This window comes from Ostrea edulis, chromosome 2 (genome assembly GCF_947568905.1).
Source record: "Ostrea edulis chromosome 2, xbOstEdul1.1, whole genome shotgun sequence".
Classification (NCBI taxonomy): Eukaryota; Metazoa; Mollusca; class Bivalvia; order Ostreida; family Ostreidae; genus Ostrea; species Ostrea edulis.
The window spans coordinates 83,976,994-84,000,769 of NC_079165.1; the positions used below are offsets into that span (position 1 = coordinate 83,976,994).

At 36.1% G+C, this 23,776-nt stretch overlaps 2 protein-coding genes across 8 annotated transcripts in view; one reads left to right on the plus strand and one right to left on the minus strand.

Annotated features, from left to right (window-relative positions):
• The window catches only part of LOC125682299 (dnaJ homolog subfamily C member 13-like), a 54,300-nt gene extending 34,890 nt beyond the window's left edge, over positions 1-19,410 (minus strand). For 3 of the 7 annotated variants that reach the window (XR_008800201.1, XM_056155220.1, XM_056155219.1), the window contains exons 1-23: positions 18,763-19,385; positions 18,587-18,662; positions 16,762-16,911; positions 16,585-16,626; positions 16,098-16,244; positions 14,661-14,714; positions 12,672-12,814; positions 11,947-12,106; positions 11,300-11,391; positions 10,703-10,869; positions 10,208-10,290; positions 9,101-9,273; positions 8,679-8,778; positions 6,837-7,100; positions 6,661-6,717; positions 6,144-6,265; positions 5,663-5,738; positions 5,473-5,568; positions 3,852-3,962; positions 2,849-2,977; positions 2,494-2,638; positions 1,814-1,886; positions 1,546-1,705 (exon numbers count right to left, since the gene is read on the minus strand). Coding sequence is in view for 6 of the 7 variants with exons in the window: in XM_056155220.1 (XP_056011195.1) it covers positions 1,546-1,705; positions 1,814-1,886; positions 2,494-2,638; positions 2,849-2,977; positions 3,852-3,962; positions 5,473-5,568; positions 5,663-5,738; positions 6,144-6,265; positions 6,661-6,717; positions 6,837-7,100; positions 8,679-8,778; positions 9,101-9,273; positions 10,208-10,290; positions 10,703-10,869; positions 11,300-11,391; positions 11,947-12,106; positions 12,672-12,814; positions 14,661-14,714; positions 16,098-16,244; positions 16,585-16,626; positions 16,762-16,911; positions 18,587-18,662; positions 18,763-18,830 (2,688 nt within the window). In the remaining variant the exon portion in view is untranslated. Of the gene's footprint in view, positions 1-1,545; positions 1,706-1,813; positions 1,887-2,493; positions 2,639-2,848; positions 2,978-3,851; positions 3,963-5,472; positions 5,569-5,662; positions 5,739-6,143; positions 6,266-6,660; positions 6,718-6,836; positions 7,101-8,678; positions 8,779-9,100; positions 9,274-10,207; positions 10,291-10,702; positions 10,870-11,299; positions 11,392-11,643; positions 11,685-11,946; positions 12,107-12,491; positions 12,633-12,671; positions 12,815-14,660; positions 14,715-16,097; positions 16,245-16,584; positions 16,627-16,761; positions 16,912-18,586; positions 18,663-18,762 lie in introns of those variants that run through there. The other 4 variants (XM_056155218.1, XM_056155223.1, XM_056155221.1 and 1 more) reach the window with 4 other exon arrangements.
• LOC125682304 (leucine-rich repeat and death domain-containing protein 1-like) lies at positions 19,411-22,859 on the plus strand. Its single transcript, XM_048922785.2, has 3 exons — positions 19,411-19,557; positions 20,146-22,168; positions 22,259-22,859. The coding sequence occupies exons 1-3, from the start codon at positions 19,543-19,545 to the stop codon at positions 22,555-22,557; spliced, it is 2,337 nt and encodes a 778-aa protein (XP_048778742.2). The 5' UTR covers positions 19,411-19,542; the 3' UTR covers positions 22,558-22,859.
• The last annotated feature ends 917 nt before the right edge of the window (positions 22,860-23,776 follow it).

The window sequence follows — 23,776 nt, forward strand, 5'->3', positions numbered from 1 at the left end:
GAGGAAGAAATTGTTTCTCAGAATGATTTTTCATTACCAGCAATTGATTTTAATGAGAGAGGAATTATGTACATTCATGATCAAGGGGTGTCTTTGTTGTCATGAGTTTGAACATTTTGTGTCAGATTACATGGATATACACATAAAGTGCGGTTCTCTACACCCATATTTTGACATGGTGTGTCTAAGTCCTGTTATAATTGATACAGCTTACATTTATCCATGGATTTATGTATCCAGAGAGGAAGGGTCTCAGAGGACTTTGATAACAACTTGTTAAACAAGTAAGAAAAACACGAAAATGAAAAATACCTTCTGTATTCACATGTATTAAAATCTAAACATAACATGGCATTTGTGTGTAAATATTTCCAATTACACACACACATGATAGAATACAGTAACAATTCTGTTGCAGGCATGCTATCAAGTTTTATGGCCTACAGACAGTTTATCAACTAGGTCAGACGCGGTCAGCCTATTGGGGGTAAAAATCAGAGTAGTTTTAATTTACCCTCATTTGTTGTGACATAAATTAAGGGAGTATTTCCTAAAGAGCACTGCAATTATAAAGGATTTCTTAAAACCTCAGACTTTGATACAGATTCTGAATAAGTAATTTTTATTAGTGTAAATAAATAATATAACTGTAAATTGCATCTCCGAAATTTATCTGTGGTCCATGTACATCAATTATTATAAAATATATAATTTATATGCCTATATTGCAGTACTTTTATGACACAGTCACCTTAATTATCTCCAAATATTTTAAAATCTAATAAAATTAATTGATTTGGAATCTTGAAATATAACAGTACTAGTGCTTCTGAGTAAGTTCAGAAGTTGGAGGAGCTGGAGATATTTTGTGGGAGTGTTTTCTTAATGCATTGTAATTAGATTTGATTTCAATTCTTTTTGCTCCAAAACCTTATCCATCAATTCTGATATGAATCCATGAATTTCTGCTGTATAATAGTGACCCAGTCAACAACAGCAATGTGTCTCATCTACGTCAGAGCACAGATGCATACTGGGAAATAATGGATGACCTCCATAAACCTTTAACTTAGAGTGTTTAATTGATCAAATCTCGTAATAGAAACAAGCAAATTAGATTCAGGCCACACTATTTAGCTTCAGGAGGTCTTTTAAGTTTATTATGCAACAAATATTGTTTTCATGTTCACTTCCTTTAAATTCACCGCCCAGAAGTTTCTTGCAAAGTGTATCAACTGTCAAGGACGAGTCTACCGGTATAATTGTCCATGGAACAATCTGTTTTGAGTTAAAAATAATCTCAATGCTGACAAGAACTGTTTCTGTCACCATATTGTTGACATCAACTAAGCAGCACGTCTTATTGAGCAAGGCACTTTAAGATTTTGGCGCCAAAACACGAATTTTATTTTGATGTATCAAATATGGGTGGCGGCAATTTTTTTTCTGGGGTGGCAATAAACTCGTGTCAGCAGCCGATTTGGGGGGGGGGGGGGGTGTCTGAGTACCAGAGAATTGATTTGATGTGGCCTTACAAAAACTTACCCTTTCCAGCATTCCTACAATGTATTTGGTGTCATTAAAAGCGCCAATCTCTTCATGACATTTCCCGTATACAATGGCCATGGCCTGTAGACACATGCACTTCATCTGAACCTTTGGAGTCAGCAGAAAGCGATGATACAGATCATTGAAGAATTCGTACCTGTAAGTATCAGAAGTACATCCTCACACACTCTACCTCTACCTCTACATTAAACAACTTGCAGAATGCATACTACGATATATTGTGCAGAACATTAAGCCTACATACGATTTCTTAATGGCACTTGTTTCTTCCGATTCATTTTCTCCTTCTTCCAGCAGAAGTCTCAGATAATAGTCACCTGAAAACATTGACAGTCGAATATTTACATTCCCAATGTTTTAGATCGTGATATCGTTACCTGTATTTTAATGATAGCCATTTCCTCATGAATGCGATACAGCTGTGAACAATGTGTGGATGAGTGTTGATAATATTGTATGCTAATTTTAACAGCTGGAAAACACCAACAGAAATGTGAATAGAATGTAAGTACAAGAAATAAACTTCATTTTGGAAAATACATGAGGGTGTGAACTGCAATGCTTCACACCGGCCTACTTTTCATGAAACGCTAATGAGCTTCATGAAGTAAGCTGACATGAAGCTTCAGAGTTCATACCCATATGAATTTTCAAAACTGAAATTTGTATTTTTAATACATGTTGAATCCTAACTGTCCCATACTTACAAGTACAGTGTACTAGGTTTAACTTAGAGTCAAGTACAGTGTACTAGGTTTAACTTAGAGTCAAGTACAGTGTACTAGGTTTAACTTAGAGTCAAGAAGCCAACATCCATTAAGTGCATGTATCTTCATTTACATAATAGTCTACTTTCATGAGATATACAGATATCATTTGACTCCAACAGTTTTTTTTCCTTCTAACTTCGATAGATGACCTTACCTATTTTGATTTCGTCTGAGAGACAGACGTAGGGGACCTCAAACTCCTGGTGGTTCCACCCCACTACACAATTAGCTCCCAGTTCTCTGTCCACATTAAATGCTCTCATCTCGTTCTCAAGTGCCTCCCGCAACTCTTCCCTAGTCTGTTAGCGTAACAGATTCAAAGTCAAACACAAAATGTGAAACATTAGTTTCGGTTTTTTTAATCCATATATATTCCACTAACAGAGACATACAGTACAATACTTTATGTAATAAATAAACCAAACATTTTCATTAAAATTTAGGAGTCCAAAAATGGGTTCCCGATATGTCCAGTTTATTGACGTACAGGTATTATATGCATTCCTTACCTTATAATTCCACAGTAAGTTAGGTTTTGCGTGATCTCTCCCAAAGTAATAATAAAATAATGACCAGTTGGCCTCGCTCTTTATCCTCTGTCTGCGCTTCCGTAAAGTCACGGGTTTTAAATCATTTTGCTGAAACAATACAGGAATATAAGGAAACACGCTTCTTCATATGAGAAATAAATGCCTAGCTCGTGTTCATCATGGAGTTAAATAAATGTCTAGCTCGTGTTCATCATGGAGTTAAATAAATGTCTAGCTCGTGTTCATCATGGAGTTAAATAAATGTCTAGCTCGTGTTCATCATGGAGTTAAATAAATGAAGGACACAAGGGATAATATTTTGTATAATGTGGAATTATCTATATTTGTGGGGGCCAATTTTTGGTGATTGTGAAGACTTTAATGTTCATTGGGATGTACAGTAATTTCGTAGATATGGTTTTTGAACATGAAAACATTGCATAAATTGTGCATTGCATTGTGGTTTGAAATTCATGGAACATAGGCACCCAAGAAAATTGAGCTCCAACAAAATCTAACAGTAATCACCAATTCCAGTTCTGTAGACACTAGCCCTTAATTTCCTAGCTTTGATATCTCCCACAACACAAACAGTTCTGTAGACACTAGTCCTTACTTTCCTAACTTTGATATCTCCCACAACACAAACAGTTATGTAGACATTAGCCCTTACTTTCCTAGCTTTGATATCTCCCACAACACAAACAGACCAGACATTTATTTCTTATGTACATATAGTTCAATGTATGTATAGTTCGAAATACATGTACATGAACATTGTACATGCATATACATGTAAGTTTTAATGTTAAACTAAGCACTATTATTGAGAATAAATACATTTAAACAACAAAGTGTTTATTATTGACAATACTTCAGAATGTAAACATACTGTGCATACATGTACAATCATCCATTTAAAATAATTAGTACTGTTTTCACTCCAATACCTTCCCACTTACACACAAACATTTCATCTTACTTGTTTATTTTTCTCCAGTCCTATTTTTGCTCGCCAGTGCTGAAGAAGTTCATCCACCTTCTTTTCTATCATGACTAGATTTGGATTTCTTCTGTTTCTATTTTGAATGTCCTGATAAACACAACAAATTTAATCACATGAGATGTAAATGTATAAAGCAAATGTTAGAAGTACATGCATGTGCATAATGGATTTCTGTTTCCCACTCCATGATTTCTGTTTCCCAAATTTGATTTCTATTTCCCACTCCACGATTTGTTTCCCACTCCACAATTTGTTTCCCACTCCATAATTACCATTTCCCATTCTTTGACTTCTGTTTCCTAACCCTTGATTTTTGTTTCCCATTTCTTGATTTTTGTTTTCCATCCATGATTTGTGTTTCCCAACCTTTGCTTTCAGTTTCCTTTAATGCTCAATTCCAGATGCCAAAATCAATTCTAGAGAAACACTGGTATCCAAATATGTACATAAAAGCTTCTTTTAATGTCACTAACTAGAATTAAATGGAACATGTATATTATATGAATTCTGTGGGACGGACACTAACTTGAGCTAATTTAATGTATATTACATGAATATTGTGGGACGGACACTACCTTGAGCTAAGGGCTATTCCAGAAATAAATACATGGGGGGGTCGGGAGGCACTTTTTGTATATACCAAGCACCCATAAAAAATAAATAAAAAATTGCCCCATGACCCATCAAATTGATAAAACTCATTTTACAATGACCCATCTAATTAAAAAAAAACCTAACCAGACCCACCACAAAAATATTTTTAAAAATGAAAACAGTACAAATCTTGCGAGGTTTTCGGGACAAACAGTAGTCAATGACGCGGTAATGCCTGTGCGACATTGTATCACAGTAGTGCTGAAGAAACGATGTCACATCAAGAATCAAAGGCATCTATGGCGGGAATGTTGGAAAGATTGGGAGTCCAAGCGATGCTATTATCATGAAATGGGTATGGATATGTTTTTCCACGAATCGTTCGTCTTCTAATGGAGGCCTCTATATCACCATCACACTGACTGATAAATATAACGCATCGGTACCCTCGCATAAATCAACCAAGGTTTGCCTATTTTTATTAGAAAACGGAATACCTATTGATTTCAAAATATTCCCAAGATCGATGCACTGTAAACTGTAATAATTTACAGAGTTCGCCACCATCACGTCCCAAGGGACCCTACTAAACGCGCCTCTAATTTGAAGAGTGCCGTAATGGAAATAGAAAGTTATGCGCTACAAAGAGCGACAACTCGAATAGTTCTAGGTTACTTCTGATTTCCGATTTCAAAAGCAGCATTTCGAAAGCACGTTTTCGATTTTCCCTCCGACGTTTTGTAACCAACACAAGAAGAGCAACAATAAAAATATTCTGAAAACTCAACACCCACGTGGTACAAAATTAAAAAACAATAGAAACTACCCACTACCCATAATAAAAAAAATTTTAACAGTCCAACCACGGACCAAATAAAATATGAAAAAATACGACCACCCACTCAAAAAAATATCGTTTGCCGCCCGACCCCCTCTTTTGATCATTTCTGGAACAGCCCTAATTTAATATATATTACATGAATTCTGTGAGACGGACACTAACTTGAGCTAATTTAACGTTGTCTCTGACATGCAGTTTGTCAGTTTCGTGGATGGGGACTTCTGCATCGGAGTCAAGGTACACCAAGAGTCCACTAGGCTGGAAAACAAGGAGGAAAAAAGCGGATTTTGTTTTGTCTGAGCTTTTCAATGGATTTCAGCTACTTACAGTACTTTCAAAGTTGACAACTCACCAGAATGCGTCTGAGAAGGCCCATAGCAGTGGGATGACCAGTGACCCACAACCCGACCAAATGTCGACTCAGCTGCCTGCAAAGTATTGAAAGTTAGTCGATTATAGGAAGACTTCTGTTATTTTCATGAATACCGATTCCATTTTCCCCGCATATTACACTTCATATTGTAAAGACAAAAGAATGATACACTGTATATGTCAGTAATCACCCCTTGAACATTATTATCATTGGGTAACGCCCCCTAAGCCTCATGCAATGTTCCCTAAGCCTCAAACTATAGCTATAAGCCTTATACATGTATAATGTCCCCTCACTGTCCTAACAGTGAACATGGCCGTGTGTAAATGTTTGGGTAACGCCCCCTCCCTCCCATACTAAACGTTACCCGATAGTAAGCATCCTGTTGTCTGAACTGGCAGTGAACATGGCCGTGTGTAAATGTTTGGGTAACGCCCCTCCCTTCAAAACTAAACATTACCTGATAGTAAGCATCCTGTTGTCTGAACTGGAAGTGAACATGGCTGTGTGTAAATGTTTGGGTAACGCCCCCTCTGAAAGGGCAAGGTCCTGCATCTTAGCTGCCACTTCCTGATCCCCCTCCTAATCAATTCAAAATTTCAACATTTAGGTCATGGTACATTTTGTGACAAATATTGGCTTTTCTCCATAAACACTTTAGAAATAAAAACTGAAAGTTTTCCAAAAGTGGTCTCACAAGAGAGACATCAAGCTAACTGGTTCAATTCACAGAAAGTAATTTGGAAGTCAAAAGATCTACCCTGTCATAAATATAGAGTCTAAATGACTACATCTTAATTTAGATAAAATTCTTACATAAGTGACAGATAACTAGAATTCTCAATGTAGTGGGATTTTTTTTTAATTAGTTAAAAATCCCAATTTGATATTGCCTTTTTACATTCATGATTTTATTCTATATAATTTATCCTATGAAATTTGATTTACGATAGCTTGAAATACATTCTACATCAAACCTCAATAATGGCTTTCATAACAAGTCCAGCTCCTTTTACAACTGCCATTGACGGATGCTATAAGAAAAGACTGGGTTATCACTAGATACTTAACTCAATGTCACAAGGTCTTAAATCTATTTCTGAATGCTAAAATACGAAAACAAGGATAAACAGCAAATCATAATATTTCTTGCCTGGAATAATTTAAAAACAATTCTGCCATCAGCTGCAACCATTTCCAGCAGAGTGTCAAAATGGGTTCCATCAGTCGTCTCACTGTATGGAGCACACAGAGAAAATGTGAAAAAGTCCAACATGGCCGATATCACAAGTGCCCCCGTACTGTGTACAACATGGACATTAAATGTGTCTAACAAAGTCTCCAGAAATTTCTTCGAGGAGAGAAGTGAGTATTTATTCAGTTGCTCTTGTCGAAGGTCGTATTCATCATGCATGGGCTGTATGAATAATAAAAAAAAAACAATGATAATTAGAAGAGGCCCGTCAGCCTTTATGGTCACCGGAGTGTTACACAACAAATAAATGAAACAGTATAATTGTTGAGTGGACAAATGTGGATCTTTTAAACTCTAAGAATTGAATATTCTCAGCTTTTTGTGGTCAGAAAAAAATGTTAAATTCTTCTATTGTTTCACTATTACAAAATCATGGTCTGGAAAAATATTTGTAACTCTTGGGGGAGATGGGCATTATATCTTGGTAAAATGATCTTTTGTACTAAATTTACTATAAAGCTGCGACTCGAAAAAACATTTCTTACAACTTTTTTAACTAAAGATCTTTGCTTTGTGCAAATGATCTTGTTTCAGGGCCATAATTCATTATCTGGACAAACACAATTACAAGTCACAACATTCAGGAGTAAAGTGTATGAAGACGACACATTTTATGTTTATCACCCAGATAGCCCAATCCTGGGGGAAAGAACCCTGACCCAGGGAATATTGGTGTTACCATTTTGACAAGACCTTCAACCTAATTATAATAATGCACCTAGTCTATGTGCTTGATATTCAGAAGTAACATAGAGTTTTAAAGATTTCATATATTTTCACCATTTGACCCAAATACACATGTAGACCCATCTTGGAACCTGAACCCCATGCCCCTTGGGTCACGAGTTTCATCGTCTTTTTTAGAGACCTTCTACTCCATATAACTTTGCACTAAGTTTATTTGCTAACTGTTGGGGAATAAAGAAAAAGATTCTCAAATATTTAATTGCATTTTCATTAAATGATCCGTAAATACACACCCTGGAGTCTAAACTTCTGACATTAGGGCCATAATTTCACAATAACGATGGAGGTATGTATATATTCTCAATAAAAGCATGCAACATCAAGGCATGCAACACATGTGTTTCTTTCATGTTCAGGAGTACATGTATATCTACATATTCTCAATAAAAGCAAGCAACATGTGTGTTTCCCTGATATTCAGGAGTAGAGAAGAAATACTTGTTACCTTAGCTGAATCTAAATGTACAGTTTTTTCTTCTCTACATAAGATTATGAAGTTCCTGTTATTCAAGCTTACCTGTATCAATGCACATCTACATGTATATAAGCTTAATGCATCAACGCACATCTATATAAGCTTACCTGCATTAACGCACATCTATATAAGCTTACCTGCATTAACGTACATCTATATAAGCTTACCTGCATCAACGCACAGAGCACATCTATCCAAGCTTACCTGCATCAATGCACATTTATATAAGCTTACCTGCATTAACACACATCTATATAAGCTTACCTGCATTAACGCACATCTATATAAGCTTACCTGCATCAACGCACAGAGTACATCTATCCAAGCTTACCTGCATCAATGCACATTTATATAAGCTTACCTGCATTAACACACATCTATATAAGCTTACCTGCATCAACACACAGAGCACATCTATCCAAGCTTACCTGCATCAATGCACATTTATATAAGCTTACCTGCATTAACGCACATCTATATAAGCTTACCTGCATTAATGCACATCTATAGAAGCTTACCTGCATCAACGCACAGAGCACATCTATCGCAGCATGAGTAACTCCGTGATCCTTTCTCTTCAATGCCTTGACAACCTTTAAACCAACTTTTTCTCTCATTCTGAAATCAATTGAAAAAAGATTAGAGTTCCCTCCCTTACTTTTTAAATTTTTGCTGTAAAATATACTGTACAAAAATAAATTTTGGCCTGTTGAATTGAAAAACAATTTCCTCCTGATTTAAATTTGCCAAAAGCCAATTCTTTCTTCCAAATTTCAGAACGAGGAGGAAATTTAAATCCACCTAGTTTTTAGATTTGCCCTCTTCAAATGTGTGCAAATTGATTGAAATTAAAAGGAAGCCAAAAATTATTTTCCCCTTGATGTCTGTAAATTCTGGGTATACTTGGTACTCAAGCGACAATGCCGAATGTTCTGCTTACTTAGGTAAGGTAGTGAAGGCCTGGAAGCCTGCCTTAGAGGCCACCAGCCGCCTGAGGGCGTGGAACTGAGCCTCCAGATTCTCTGCAGATATAACGTTCTGATCTCCCTCTTTCTCCAGTAGCCCAAGCAAAGCACCGTTGATCAATTTTTCTTTGTTTTCAGCAAACAGACCCTAAAATGGCATGGAGTACAAAGATAATGTATGAAAAAAAAATGGTGCAGGGTTACAATATAGCATTTGTTTTCCTTCAGGTGATAATTTTGGCATATTCTAACCATTTGGTATCATGCCACCAAATTTAATAGCTAAAATTGTACCTAAATGTGTCTGCAATCATGATATGTATTTTTGCAAGAAAGATAACTCTGTATAGCACATTTGTTCCCATGTCAAAGGTACATGTAGCGCTCTTCAACTTTGGGAGGTAAATAAACTACAGACTTTTTCTTTTTAGCGTTGGTTGTTTCTGACGACAGTAAAATTCTTTACATGTATATAGATAAGTAACTAATGCTAAAATGGGTATCAATTTTCATGTTTTGGATCGCCATGTCTGCCAAAATACATTCTGCTAAAATTATCTGTATACTTACGAGCTAAAAAAATTGCCACGGAAAACAACCAGTATATGGTATTTATCTATTTTGACAAAAAACATGCTAATCATTTGATACAATGAAGTAAAAACAAGTACAATGTACATGTAGTTACTGGTAAATCTAATTTCAAACTTACTTTACCGTTACAATTGATGCAAACAAATGACATAAAGAAACAGATGAAGTATATGTAAAGTATAAACATGAATTTAACAGTCGATATAGATCCTACTACAAGTCACAAGAAGCTGCTTTAGAGAGTTACAGAAACTGAAGGGTGAATGATCTGTCAACAGGAATGAAATTTGATAACAGACGGCACATATCTCGAGAGCAGTGACTTTTCATAGGAAAGAGCATTGAGGATTTAATTTACTCAACCTGCTTAGTAGTTTACATACTCGCTGTGTGAAAAGAAAATTCTATCAGTGAATTCATTGTACAAAATTCACACAACAATTAAATCTGGGGTTACTGAACGAAGCAGGAAGTTTCCTGTGACATACATCTTGTGTGACTGCGTGAAGTAGTCCGCTGTATGAAATGTTGCTGTTGAATCTGGAAACACACTGCTCAAATGTCGTCCCAACTGAAAAGTTTTCAAATCAGAGAACATACATTAATACTATAACAGATCAGTATATCCACAGAACAACATCGTAATAATAGTTATTCTGAAATAAGACATCCACATAAATTCAATCACAGGTGTCCGAAGTTTTAATAGAAAAAAATTATCCAATCTGGGGGAAAAAATTCAACGTCTTTTTATTAAAAGACGCCTGACGGTGATTTTTTTTTTTCTGGATTGGATAATTTTTTTCCCAAAATTTTATTTCAATTTTATTAAGAAAACTTCGGACACCAAAATATAACATCCATATAAATTATACCAAAATAAGACATTCACATAAACTGAAAAAAAAATGAATCTCTCATTGTTTTACATCATATACGTCCATCAATTCAACTGAATCGCTTATTGTTTTTCATTACCATACCTGGTGGTTGCTGGATGAATTTTAGTAGCTGGCTCTCCACTTCTTCATCCACCGGGACCGTGAACGGCCCGAGGCGATATCCACGAGATGTAAAAGTCATCCTCACACACACATCCCTATTTCCTGATGCTCTCACTCCATCCAGAACTGAAGCTATCAGAGCATCTCTGTAATCCACAAATAGCACCAAATCAAAACTCTCCATCATTTACTCTACAAGCATTATTTTGTTCAGATTAACATCATTTACTTTGGGGTTAAAACTTGTAAAACTTCTGTCAATTATTGCCATCACTTGTATTTACCTGTCTACTAACAGGTAGGTCTGTATTGCATCTCTGATGTGTCACACCTTTGACGTACTTACATGTACTTGTCTGTTGACAGGTAGGTTCGTACTGCACCTTTGACACTTACCTGTCTGTTGATAGATAGGTCTGTATTGCACCTTTAACATACTTACCCGTCTGTTGACAGGTAGGTCCGTATTTCACCTTTAACACTTACTTGTCTGTTGATAGATAGGTCCATATTGCACCTTTAACATACTTACCCGTCTGTTGACAAGTAGGTCCGTATTTCACCTTTAAAACTTACCTGTCTGTTGACAGATAGGTCCGTATTGCACCTTTGACATACTCCACACTAAACTTCTGAGGATTTTCTTGGTCTCTTATAATCGCAAATATCTGGAAAAATTATAAAAGTTTCAGAATTATTGTCAATCCTATAAATAACCTTTCACGTACAAATTCTTCATTTTCCAGGTGGCATAGCAGACATACATTGGTACTTACATAACAGAACAGTCCACAGGTGACTATATTGTACATGCATAGTAGATATATATATACTGTACACTGTACATAGACTTACATCACAGAGCAGTCCACTGTAATTCATTGTAAGTGTACAGTAGATAAGCTGTACATCGTACTTACATCACACAGTGGTTTACAGGTAACTACATTGTACTTACATCACACAGTGGTTTACAGGTAACTACATCGTACTTACATCACACAGTGGTTTACAGGTAACTACATTGTACTTACATCACACAGTGGTTTACAGGTAACTACATTGTACTTACATCACACAGTGATTTACAGGTAACTACATTGTACTTACATCACACAGTGGTTTACAGGTAACTACATTGTACTTACATCACATAGTGGTTTACAGGAACTACATTGTACTTACATCACACAGTGATTTACAGGTAACTACATTGTACTTACATCACACAGTGGTTTACAGGTAACTACATTGTAAGTGGCTGGGTCACGCTCCACTAAACAAGTCTCCGTCAGACACATGGTTCGTCGAGTGGGTTCCAGGTGTCGTGGAGAGATCTTCTGAATCGTAAACTCAGCATAGGATGTTAAAGCCTCATCCGTGCTAAAAACAAGAAATTCACATTACCAATCTTACAACATAATTTACAATAGCAAGTTTTCTAAATCCTAATTTCCAAAATTATTTTCTAAATTTTCGTAATACGCATTTGTTACTTTTTAAGCAATGAAATATTGTTAGCAATCCACCTATTGATACAAAAGAGACATTTTCACTGGTGTTACCATCACACTGTGACAACCAAAGCAATAATCACAATGTGTTGATAATACTTGAAGTATTGCTTTTTTTTTTTGTTTTTTTTTTGCTTGTCCTCTGTAAATATAGATGGCAATACGGCCAAATTGTTACTAGAAAGAGGCCAACCTCCATTATCCCATTCCAACAACACAGAGCTGAGTCTCCTCCCTGTGTGTCTACTAATTACCTATATTTTCCCATCTTGTGTGTCTACTAATTACCTATATTTTCCCATCTTGTGTGTCTACTAATTACCTATATTTTTCCATCTTGTGTGTCTACTAATTACCTATATTTACCTATATTTTTCCATCTTGTGTGTCTACTAATTACCTATATTTTCCCATCTTGTGTGTCTACTAATTACCTATATTTTCCCATCTTGTGTGTCACAAACTGATCAAACGTAATGGCCTCCTTCCTCTGTTTTACTGAAATCCCGACGAAGGCTGCAGCACTCTCCATCATACTTTTTATCAGGCTCTCTTTTTGATCACAGGCGAACAAATGCTTATGAAGAAACAAAGAATAACTAAACTATCATAGACAGAATCCAAAATGCATAAATAAATTGTCTGGAGACATTTTTTCAAGTTCGAACAAGAGGTACTGTGAGCAATGCTCACTAAGAATACCCCCCGCTTACCCCAATCTCCCAAAGGGTGTTGGTAATAGGTATAAACTACCTCTTTTCTGAGTGTAAAAAACAAATGGCATGACAAACCGAACCATATTGCTACTTCGATGTCCAGCGCATGTGACCTTTGACCTTTTGACCCCAAAATCGATAGGGAACATCTTCATCCCATGGGTAGTCCATATGTATGATATGGTGACTGTAGGTGGAAAGGATAACGCTTTAGAGCCCAGAAACCATATTGCTACTTCGATGTCTAGTGTGCTTGACCTTTGACCTTTTGACCCCAAAATCGATAGGGAACATCTTCATCCCATGGGTAGTCCATATGTATGATATGGTGACTGTAGGTGGAAAGGATAACGCTTTAGAGCCCGGAAACCATATTGCTACTTTGATGTCCAGTGCGCTTGACCTTTGACCTTTTGACCCCAAAATCGATAGGGAACATCTTCATCCCATGGGTAGTCCATATATATGATATGGTGACGGTAGGTGGAAAGGATAATGCTTTAGAGCCCAGAAACCATTGCGTCTACAGACGGACGGACGGACAGACAGACGGACAACCCGATTCCAGTGTACCCCCCCACAACTTGTTGCGGGGGATATAATAAATCATAAATACCACTACAGAACTTTAAACCTGTCTTATCCACCAACTGTGTATTCTGTTTCACTTTGACCATATTTTCATAACCCAATTTTTTTTCACTATCTTTGCACTGTGCAATCCGACTTCAACGCAGAATAGACAGGTTTTACTGTAACTAACATCCTATTAACTCAACACAGATTTTATTGTAAATAACATACTATTTAACTCAACACAGATTTTACTGTAAATAACATCCCATTTAACTCAACACTGAATAGACAGGTTTTACTGTAAATAACATCCTATTTAACTTAAACACAGATTAGACAGGTTTTACTGTACCTGTTTTACATCTGCACATCACATACATGTACAACAGAAGCTCATTAAAAATTTCAAGAATTAAAAATTCCCATTCCTATATCGTTTTCCATCCCATTCAAGGATTTTTCACTCATGCAGAAATGTCACCAGCCTTAGGTGAAGTGTAACAGAGTTCATCCTACACATGGTGCTCAGGGCTATAACAGAGAGGGTTCTTCATTGTGCCAGCATCTACCATGACACTGGACCTTAGATTTTAAGATCATATCTGAAAGACCAGTAATTTTCACTTCTAACTGATGCCAGCGCTTGGTGAAAGAACAATCACTGCCTATTTTAAATATCTTAGATTTGTAGTGGCACCAAGATCAAGAACTGAACCTTTCAGCTGAGAAGCCAGTGCCCTAACCACGAATCCAACAACTGAACCTCTCAGCTGAGAAGCCAGTGCCCTAACCACGGATACAACAACTGAACCTCTCAGCTGAGAAGCCAGTGCCTTAACCACAAATACAACAACTGAACCTCTCAGCTGAGAAGCCAGTGCCTTAACCACAAATACAACAACTGAACCTCTCAGCTGAGAAGCCAGTGTCCTAACCACGAATACAACAACTGAACCTCTCAGCTGAGAAGCCAGTGTCCTAACCACGAATACAACAACTGAACCTCTCAGCTGAGAAGCCAGTGCCTTAACCACGAATACAACAACTGGTAAGTTATGGATGTAAGTAAATTGTGGCAAAGAGAGTAAGTCAAATAAACCATTGTTTTAGATTGAAATGATTATTACTTACAAGACGACTAAATCCTCCATGAATTATTGCAATTCCTCCAGGATAATCTGATATCTACAAGATAACAAATCTCAGACATCATAATGTCCCTGATATCTACAAGATAACAAATCTCATACATCATAATGTCCCTGATATCTACAAGATTACAAATCTCGCATATCATTATGTTTCTAATATCTACAACATTACAAATCTCGCATATCATTATGTCTCTAATATCTACAAGATAACAAATCTCAGACATCATAATGTCCCTGATATCTACAAGATTACAAATCTCATACAGCATACTGTCCCTGATATCTACAAGATTACAAATCTCGCATATCATTATGTTTCTAATATCTACAACATTACAAATCTCGCATATCATTATGTCTCTAATATCTACAAGATAACAAATCTCAGACATCATTATGTCTCTGATATCTACAAGATTACAAATCTCATACATCATAATGTCCCTGATATCTACAAGATTACAAATCTCGCATATCATTATGTTTCTAATATCTACAACATTACAAATCTCGCATATCATTATGTCTCTAATATCTACAAGATAACAAATCTCAGACATCATAATGTCCCTGATATCTACAAGATTACAAATCTCATACAGCATACTGTCCCTGATATCTACAAGATTACAAATCTCGCATATCATTATGTTTCTAATATCTACAACATTACAAATCTCGCATATCATTATGTCTCTAATATCTACAAGATAACAAATCTCAGACATCATTACGTCTCTGATATCTACAAGATTACAAATCTCATACATCATAATGTCCCTGATATCTACAAGATTACAAATCTCGCATATCATTATGTTTCTAATATCTACAACATTACAAATCTCGCATATCATCATGTCTCTAATATCTACAAGATAACAAATCTCAGACATCATTACGTCTCTGATATCTACAAGATTACAAATCTCATACGTCATAATGTCCCTGATATCTAAAAGATTACAAATCTCGCATATCATTACGTCTAATATCTACAAGATTACAAATCTCACATATCATCATATCTCTGGGTTACATTCTATCATCTGTTTTTTCTGTTCTGTGACAAAAAATCGACAGCTGTCATAGACAGATTTGACATCAATATTTTTTCAAAGCAAAGGGCTTTGAAAGAATATCAAAACATTTTTCAGTATTGATACATGAAAGTGACTAATTGTTGCTATGATTTAATGCTTTTTCATGGAATTATTTTTATTCCATTTCTACATAAACAGCAAAAGTTTGACGCCCTACCCATCCATCCCCCTAAAAAACCACAACCAGTTATATGCTTCTCAACTCAAAGCTTAGTGACATAGAAGTTGATCCATAATAATTTTCACATACGCATCACTTTTTTTGTTATTTTAACAAACATTGAAAATATAACATGTGGTAAGCGTCTTACATGCGTTATGCCTTCCATGTCTTTGTAGTCGTAGCTAGCCAAAACTCGGTTTGTTACCGTGTCAATCTGGTCCACTGACCCTTGATTGACCTCCAGAATAATTGGTACTCGATTATCTGACCAATGATATTTGAAAGCATTGAATCTCTGTGAAAAGAATGTAAAAAATTGCCATTCACTTGATTTGTAGGACAGGCGGAAATAGTTGAACTAATAACATTGGCAAGTGTCCATCAACTTTAGGTAAGAAATCAGTAACAAGTTTTTCATCTATATTTTTTTTTTTAAATTTCAATATACAATTACATGTATGAAATACTTTTACTCACCCTCTACAAAGCAGCAATAAAAAAATTCAATGAACAATTTACAAAATAAAATTTGCCTTTGATGACATTTGATATCTAACAGTATATAAATATATCGACTGTAATCTACTAATACAAGTATCTTGTGGAAAAAAACCCAACAAAAACAATTCACTTACTTTTTTAGTGTTATTTACTTCAGCAAATTGATTCCTAAATCTCTGCAATAAAAAAAATTACTTTATAGCCAACACAGACTCCCCCCCCCTCCTCCTGTGCCCCATGAATGGGTAGTATATTGCATGAAAGAAATCACATTTAACAATAAATAATCTACCACCCTAGAAAAGACTTACCAAAGCTTCTGTTAATAAATCTGAACGATGGTCGGTGGAAAACTTCATGGACTCTGTCTTCTTTGGCCCTTTCCTCATCGTAATGATGAATTCATTGTTACCAGGCGCTTTAACATTGGGGACTATACTGACAAACTCCGAGTATGGCCACTAAAAGGAAATGGTAATCAGGTCATTCTTAAGTCTTTTCAAGTAATATTAAAAACTTTAGATTAGTTGTTCAAAATTTTAAACAGCTGAAAGTAAATAACAGAATGGATCCTTTCCACAATTGAGGATGTTTTAGGGTTCCTTGTGATGCAATAATCTGTGCACTGGATGTGGCACAATTTTTGGGATGCGAGAAAGTTTATCAAAAAAAAAAAAGGGGGGGGGGTGTCCTCTAGATGCATCTTTGGACTCCAGCAAAATTCAGTTTCAAAATCACCTCTGTATTAAAAAAAATCATTGCTGTGGTTCTGATAATTGCCTAAATGTGCAAATAAATAATGAAGTCCACCATCAAGCTTTCATGAATTGACACAATGAGCTAAATTGTCATGTGCATGTTTGTGTAACAGGAAGAAAATACAATGGATCAGACCAGGATTCAAACCTGGGCTCCCTAAATCTTCAGTCGGATGCCCTACTCAGCTAACTGCTCATTGGCGATTTAATTCATCTGACCGCTACATTCTTTCCTCTTTAAATATTTACATTTCGAATGTTTTTGCCTTTGATATCTTTACAAATTGTAATATAATATAATAATAATTGGTTTTTATGTAGCGCTTTTCTAGCGTATGCTGCTCAAAGCGCTTTACAATTCATTATTACCCCATCAGACCTTATATCAATCTTAGAACTTTCTCAGCTTCCTGGGAAGCATACAGTGCAAGCTGCCATTACAGGCGCTAGAGCACTAACATTCTAACAATATCTTTCACTGTCTATAGCCAGGTACCCCTTTTACACTTGGCTGGAGTGAGGAAATTCGTGTAAAGTGCCTTTCCAAAGGACACAACGTTGGCCCTGCCGCGACTAGGACTCGAACTCACGACCTTTCGGTCGAGAGCCTGACAGCCTTACCACTAGGCCACCGACACCAATTTCTCATGAATGCACTGCTGTTGTGAACGATACGCACATGAATCTTGATTAACATAGTACTGTATATCTATTTTAATCGCCGGGAATTCAAACAGAAAAGAAAGTAGAATGTAAGCATAAGTAATCAATTTCAGTTTTGAAAATACATGAGGATATGAACTGCGACACTTAATGCCGGCATACTTTTCAAGAAGCACTAATGTGACAGGAAGTGTCACAGTTCATAACAGATGTAGTTCATGAGACTCAATTTTACAAATAACAGTAAGTAACAATATCAATATGGGTTCCTCCCTATCAAAATAATAAGTGATGCAATGCAACATGTAACTTGTTGCATGACAAATGATGTTTACTATACGCACATTTCAATGCCCCAATGAATTTTATCTTTGAACCCATCAAAATTTAATGGGACTCAATTTTTCAAATACTATGAGTTCAGGATTTATCTTCACAAAACCGTACAGAGAACCCTGATGTTTTTCCTTGATTGTATGTAACTGTAGACAGTTATATTCTTAACTATAGACTGTATATGTTGTATTTTTAACTATAGACTGTATATATGTTGTATTTTTGACTATAGACGGTTGTATTTTTTACTGTAGACTGTTGTCTACATGACTGTAGATGTTTGAATTTTTGACCAAGTACAATCCTAAATAAATCTATAAAATATACAAATGAAATGCATTAACATGCAATGCATACTGTTTTTATCTTTTTCACCTACCTGATTTGTGACTTCCAATGACTGAGGATTGTAGGTTGTAATTCCCATCGTCCCAACAGAGAAAATTCGTTTGTATCTGATGAGTAAAAGCATTTTACACAAGTTTTAAATTTCAGAAAATAATATGTAAATAAACTTAGCAATATTTCTACATATATATATATATATAGACTTACTTTCCCTTCCATGAATGTTTCGTGATGAAGTAACACGCAACATCTTTGTTGTCTTTAAGGGTACCCATTTTCAAGATACAATGGAATTTCTCAGATGAAGACTTCCGTGAAATGCAAAGCAATAATATAATTATTTGCAAAACATGAAAATTCGTGCATTGTTAACACGTCTATTTGTCCATCTTTCGTAGAAACTTGACAGATTTCACTCCGAATTTTCTCTATTTAAAAAAAGTTACTTCTCAATTCTTCCCTAGATTTTTCCAAAAATAAATGAATATCTTCAAATAAGACAAAAACTAGTAAGACTTCAGCGCAAGAAAATAAAGGTACTTGTAATCCAGACACGTTTCTGATTGAATTATGCACAACTGTCATATGACCAACCGTATAATTTCTCAATCCATTTTCACTTCCGATCGCAACGTTCACATAGGCCGACTGCCTTGGTTAGATCTTTAACACCTAATTGAAACAAATGCAATAAAAACAAAATGTTTAGCTTGTAAGGCACAACGTTTCCGTTTCTCACTGATGCTTATTTTCGCTATAAACAAGGCTCGTAATGTTTATGTTGGAATATTTTCCATGGTGGCTGCCATCTTTTTCTAAGCACTTCCTGCCATGCGCTTGAACAACTCCCACTTCTCGTTATATCACGGCGAAGTAACGAGTTTCTCGATACGAGTACCTGGCAACACAGAGCGTCCTCAGTGACTGTCAATAATTTGTGTGTGAAAGTGTCAATAAAGTCATGGATCATCAATGTAATCCTGGTCAATGACAAACGTCGAAGTAAGTGATTTTCAATGTATACAATCTGCAGATTATACTCATCGTGACGTTATAAAAATGTTATAGAAAGCTAAGTAGGCCTATATTGTACACATGTATATATTTATGCATTCGTGAATTTAAATGAATGAGAAAAAATGCATATGATAAACAAAGGTGTATTTCGTTTCAAATAAAGATAAACAATATGGTGCTATAAAAATGGAATAAAAAGAAAATTACCAACTAGAGTAATATAATATTCTCTCTCTCTCTCTCTCTGAAAGAAAAATTTGTGATAGAAATATTTCGAAGAACTTTGTATATCAATCGAAATTCAATAACAGAAAACCAATACTTGACATGATTGTAAATGGCAGTGTGGTTGAAATTAACTTGCAAAATCTGTACAACATATTATGGTTATATCAAATATCGCCATTAAATGTTGCTGATTGGGAGGTATGATCAATGATTTCATGAAATAGACACCAAGTGATATCATAAACAGGGAGCAATAAATTTGTAAATCTCTCAATCTCTCTCTTTCTCTCTCTCTCTCTCTCTCTCGTCAAAAATGTTAAATGTGCATTTTATATCCTACTTTAGAATATGGAGGCGACAGAGGACCTCGCCGAAAATGTCACACTCTCACTGTCCGAGGAAACTCCAGAGGAAAATGAAACTAATGGCTATTCAAATACTGGGGACGTCACTGCACCGGAGAAGGAGGACGATGTGGAGAAAGAAATTGACTGGGAAGTTGTTAGACATATCGTAGGGAAAAGAGTTACAGTTGATCTAAGTGAACATTTACTGAAGGAATTTCCTAAGACCATTCTAAGTATGGAAAACATTACAACCCTTTGCCTTGCTAACAATAGAATAACAGAGATTCCTAAAGACATAGCAAACCTTTCTAACTTACAAGAATTGGTTCTGTCTCATAACAAACTATCAGCACTTAGCCGAGGCATCTATCTTTTGCATGGACTGAGATTTCTAGACGTTTCCAACAATGAAATATCCGAGATTTTATCCGAGATTTCTGGTCTTGAGCAACTGCGAGAGTTTGTGGCAAGCGACAATAGGCTCAGTACAATACCTCCCCAAATCAGGGACCTCCCAGAACTCACACATCTTATTCTGAACGACAATCAAATCACCAGTCTCCCGGACGCCATTGGAACACTTACTACTTTGCAGGTGCTCGGTTTGGAGAGAAACGCACTGGAATACTTGAATCCGGAAATTTGCAAAATAGAAAACCTCAAACGGTTAGGTCTGGCTGGAAACTGCATGAGGAACTTGCCGCGAGAAATTGAAAATTTCTCTTGCATAGAAGAGTTGTTGCTGGATGACAACGAATTTGAGTTTATACCTGTTCAGGTGTTTTGGATGGAAACACTTCAGATGTTAACCATGTCGGGCAATCATCTTACGTCAATTCAGCCTGATGTTGGAAGATTGAGTCAACTAAGTGTCATAGGCCTAAACAATAATTTAATCGAGGAAATTCCCGATGAATTATTTCAATTAGAGGTACTGGAAGTCGTTGGTTTGGAAAATAACAAAATCAAAGTGATCCCAGACAATATAGCCAATCTGTACGGACTCCGAGAACTCTATCTTGGGCGAAATCTAATTGAACATGTTCCAGAAAACCTTTGTTGGTGTTCAAATTTAGAAGTGCTCAGTCTGTTAAACAATAACATTTCAGAGCTTCCAGTCGAGATTGAAAATCTCCGGCGTGTTCACACTCTTGTTCTCTCAAATAACCAATTTGAGAGTCTTCCGGAGGCCATCGGCTCCATCCGTGATCTGGAGATATGTTCCGTCGATGGAAACAAATTATCAGCAGTTCCAGTTGACTTCGGAGATCTTAAAAGACTCCGACAGGTCAACTTGAGTAGGAATAAATTTGCAACTTTCCCACTACCAATTTGCAATTTGAAAACTCTAGAAAGTTTGAATTTGAGCCACAATGAAATAGAATCAGTCCCTTCTGAAATCGCTTGTCTAGACAGGCTTACAACCTTGTACCTAAACAACAACAAAATCAACGTTTTTTCACCCGAACTTTGCAGTCTCGTTCAGTTACACGTTTTAGATTTTTCAAACAATATAATCGAGGACATTCCAGAAGCTATTTCCCAAATGGAGAACCTGTTGGATTTGGATCTGTCGCATAACCGCTTCCTGGAATTTCCGAAGACAGTGGTGGGAATTCCGCACTTGGAACGTCTGAAATTTGATCAAGCCGAAGGACACCCCGTTCCATCACTTTCTGATGCTATTGAATTTTCTAACATTTCATACTTAATCGTCTCAAATAATACGCTTCGAACACTACCACCAACAATGAATCACATGAAAAATATTATCTCGGTTGTGGCTGATCACAATGAAATCGGCGAGTTACCAGACTCCTTTTGTCAAGTGGTGAAATTACAAGTTTTACATCTCAATGACAACAAACTCTCTTCTTTACCCAAAAATTTCGACCACCTAAGAAATCTGAAGGACTTGCGTCTACACAACAATCCTCTTCGAACGCCACCAATGGACGTTTGTGTGAGTGGAGTTGTGCAGCCCATTGGTCGCTTCATTCGAAGGGCGCTAGAAAGAGAAGGTAACTTAAAATCAATAATAAATCATTTTTGAACAAAATCGTTTCGTTTTCATAGTAAGTAAATTCTAATACTGCATAACTTTTTTCCAGACATCTTGATGACCAATATGTTTGATATCATCAAAACTTCACTGACGAAACAGGAGCTACGATATCTTCTGAAAAAGTTTCGATTTCCGGATGAAAAAATTGCTGAACTGGAACAAACTTATCATGGCAAGGACAAACTCCAAGACCGTACCTATCACGCAATGTTATTTTGGCGGGAATTTAAAGGTCCATTGGCGACCATTGACGAACTTCTCCGTGTTTTTCACTTAATTGGCTACGAGCCCCTCTGTCAGAAACTAAAAGCAATGAAAATATATGCACAACGACCGCGCTTTTGACGCGATGCTCCTTTCAGTACAAGCAAAATCGGGTATTACACAAATTAGAGATGAACGAGACGCAAATTGTATATATTTAGCACAACACTAGCCAAGTAGTAGCAATATGAACAAACTAGAGATATTCACAGGTACCTGTATGCTTTAGTGACATCTAGCTTTACCTAGAGATTGTTACCTCTTTGTAATAATATATACATATTCAGGTTATTATTTTTGTTATCAAAGAGTTATTTTCATTATATCATGATATGTACCTTTTTATATATTTATATAATAAATGTTATTATTCATTATTCTCATCTCACATCTCTTTTCTTATCTATAGATATCCTCGGGAAATTCCATTTCATTAGTTGTAGATTTCTTTATATGCTACCTTTTAAAATGCAAGAAGAGTTTCACCGACGAGAAATTTGTGACGAACGGGTGGATGGAGAAAAAATGAACAGTCATGGTAGATTGTTGAATCGGCATTGAATGAAACAGGTCAAGACCATTACGATAAGTTGCTTATCGCACATGGGAGGTGAAAGCACACTCTCACCTCACCTCTATCGCTTTTTAAAATTAGATTTATTGTACAGGCAATTTGAATGGAAAAATGTTGCAACCAGATTTAGTTGTAGCCTAATTTTATTGATTGCTTCATGTCATCACAGCTGAAAAGCTGGAATATTAAGGACCCTGGCATACTCTATTCAGACATACTTCTTGGACAGCCAAAAAACTGGTAGGTTATCCTTGAAAGGTATGCATGGGTATGGTATCAACCTTCGCGAGCAGGTGTAAACTTCCTAAATTAGCCCTTAAGTCTGAGAAGTTTGTTATGTTCTAACAAATATAAAACAGACGAGAAACCCTTATCTATCACTGTTGTGTTGCATGAGAACAAACCATTAAATCACAAATAACCCGATAACATTAAAAATAATTTTTAACCTCAAACTCCAGGTAATGCAACTGACTTATGGAGGCAAGGCAAACTCTTTCAAATAGCCGGTAGTTTCATTTTATACATGTTCAACAATAATGAAATGTACACTGTTTATTTATGTGTTGGGTGCATAACATCAAACAGCTTCCGACACCACATTTGACCCACATTTTCTAGATGAGGATAATTGGAGGGAGAGCGTTAAGCTCATTTCCTGATAGCTATAGATTTATTCTACAACGAAGGAACATGCATCGATGATATCTGCATAAATACATTCAA

Coding starts and splice junctions, on each gene's coding strand:
- LOC125682304 (XM_048922785.2), top strand. Junction 22,169..22,258: donor AAGGGCGCTAGAAAGAGAAG/GTAACTTAAAAT, acceptor ACTTTTTTCCAG/ACATCTTGATGACCAATATG.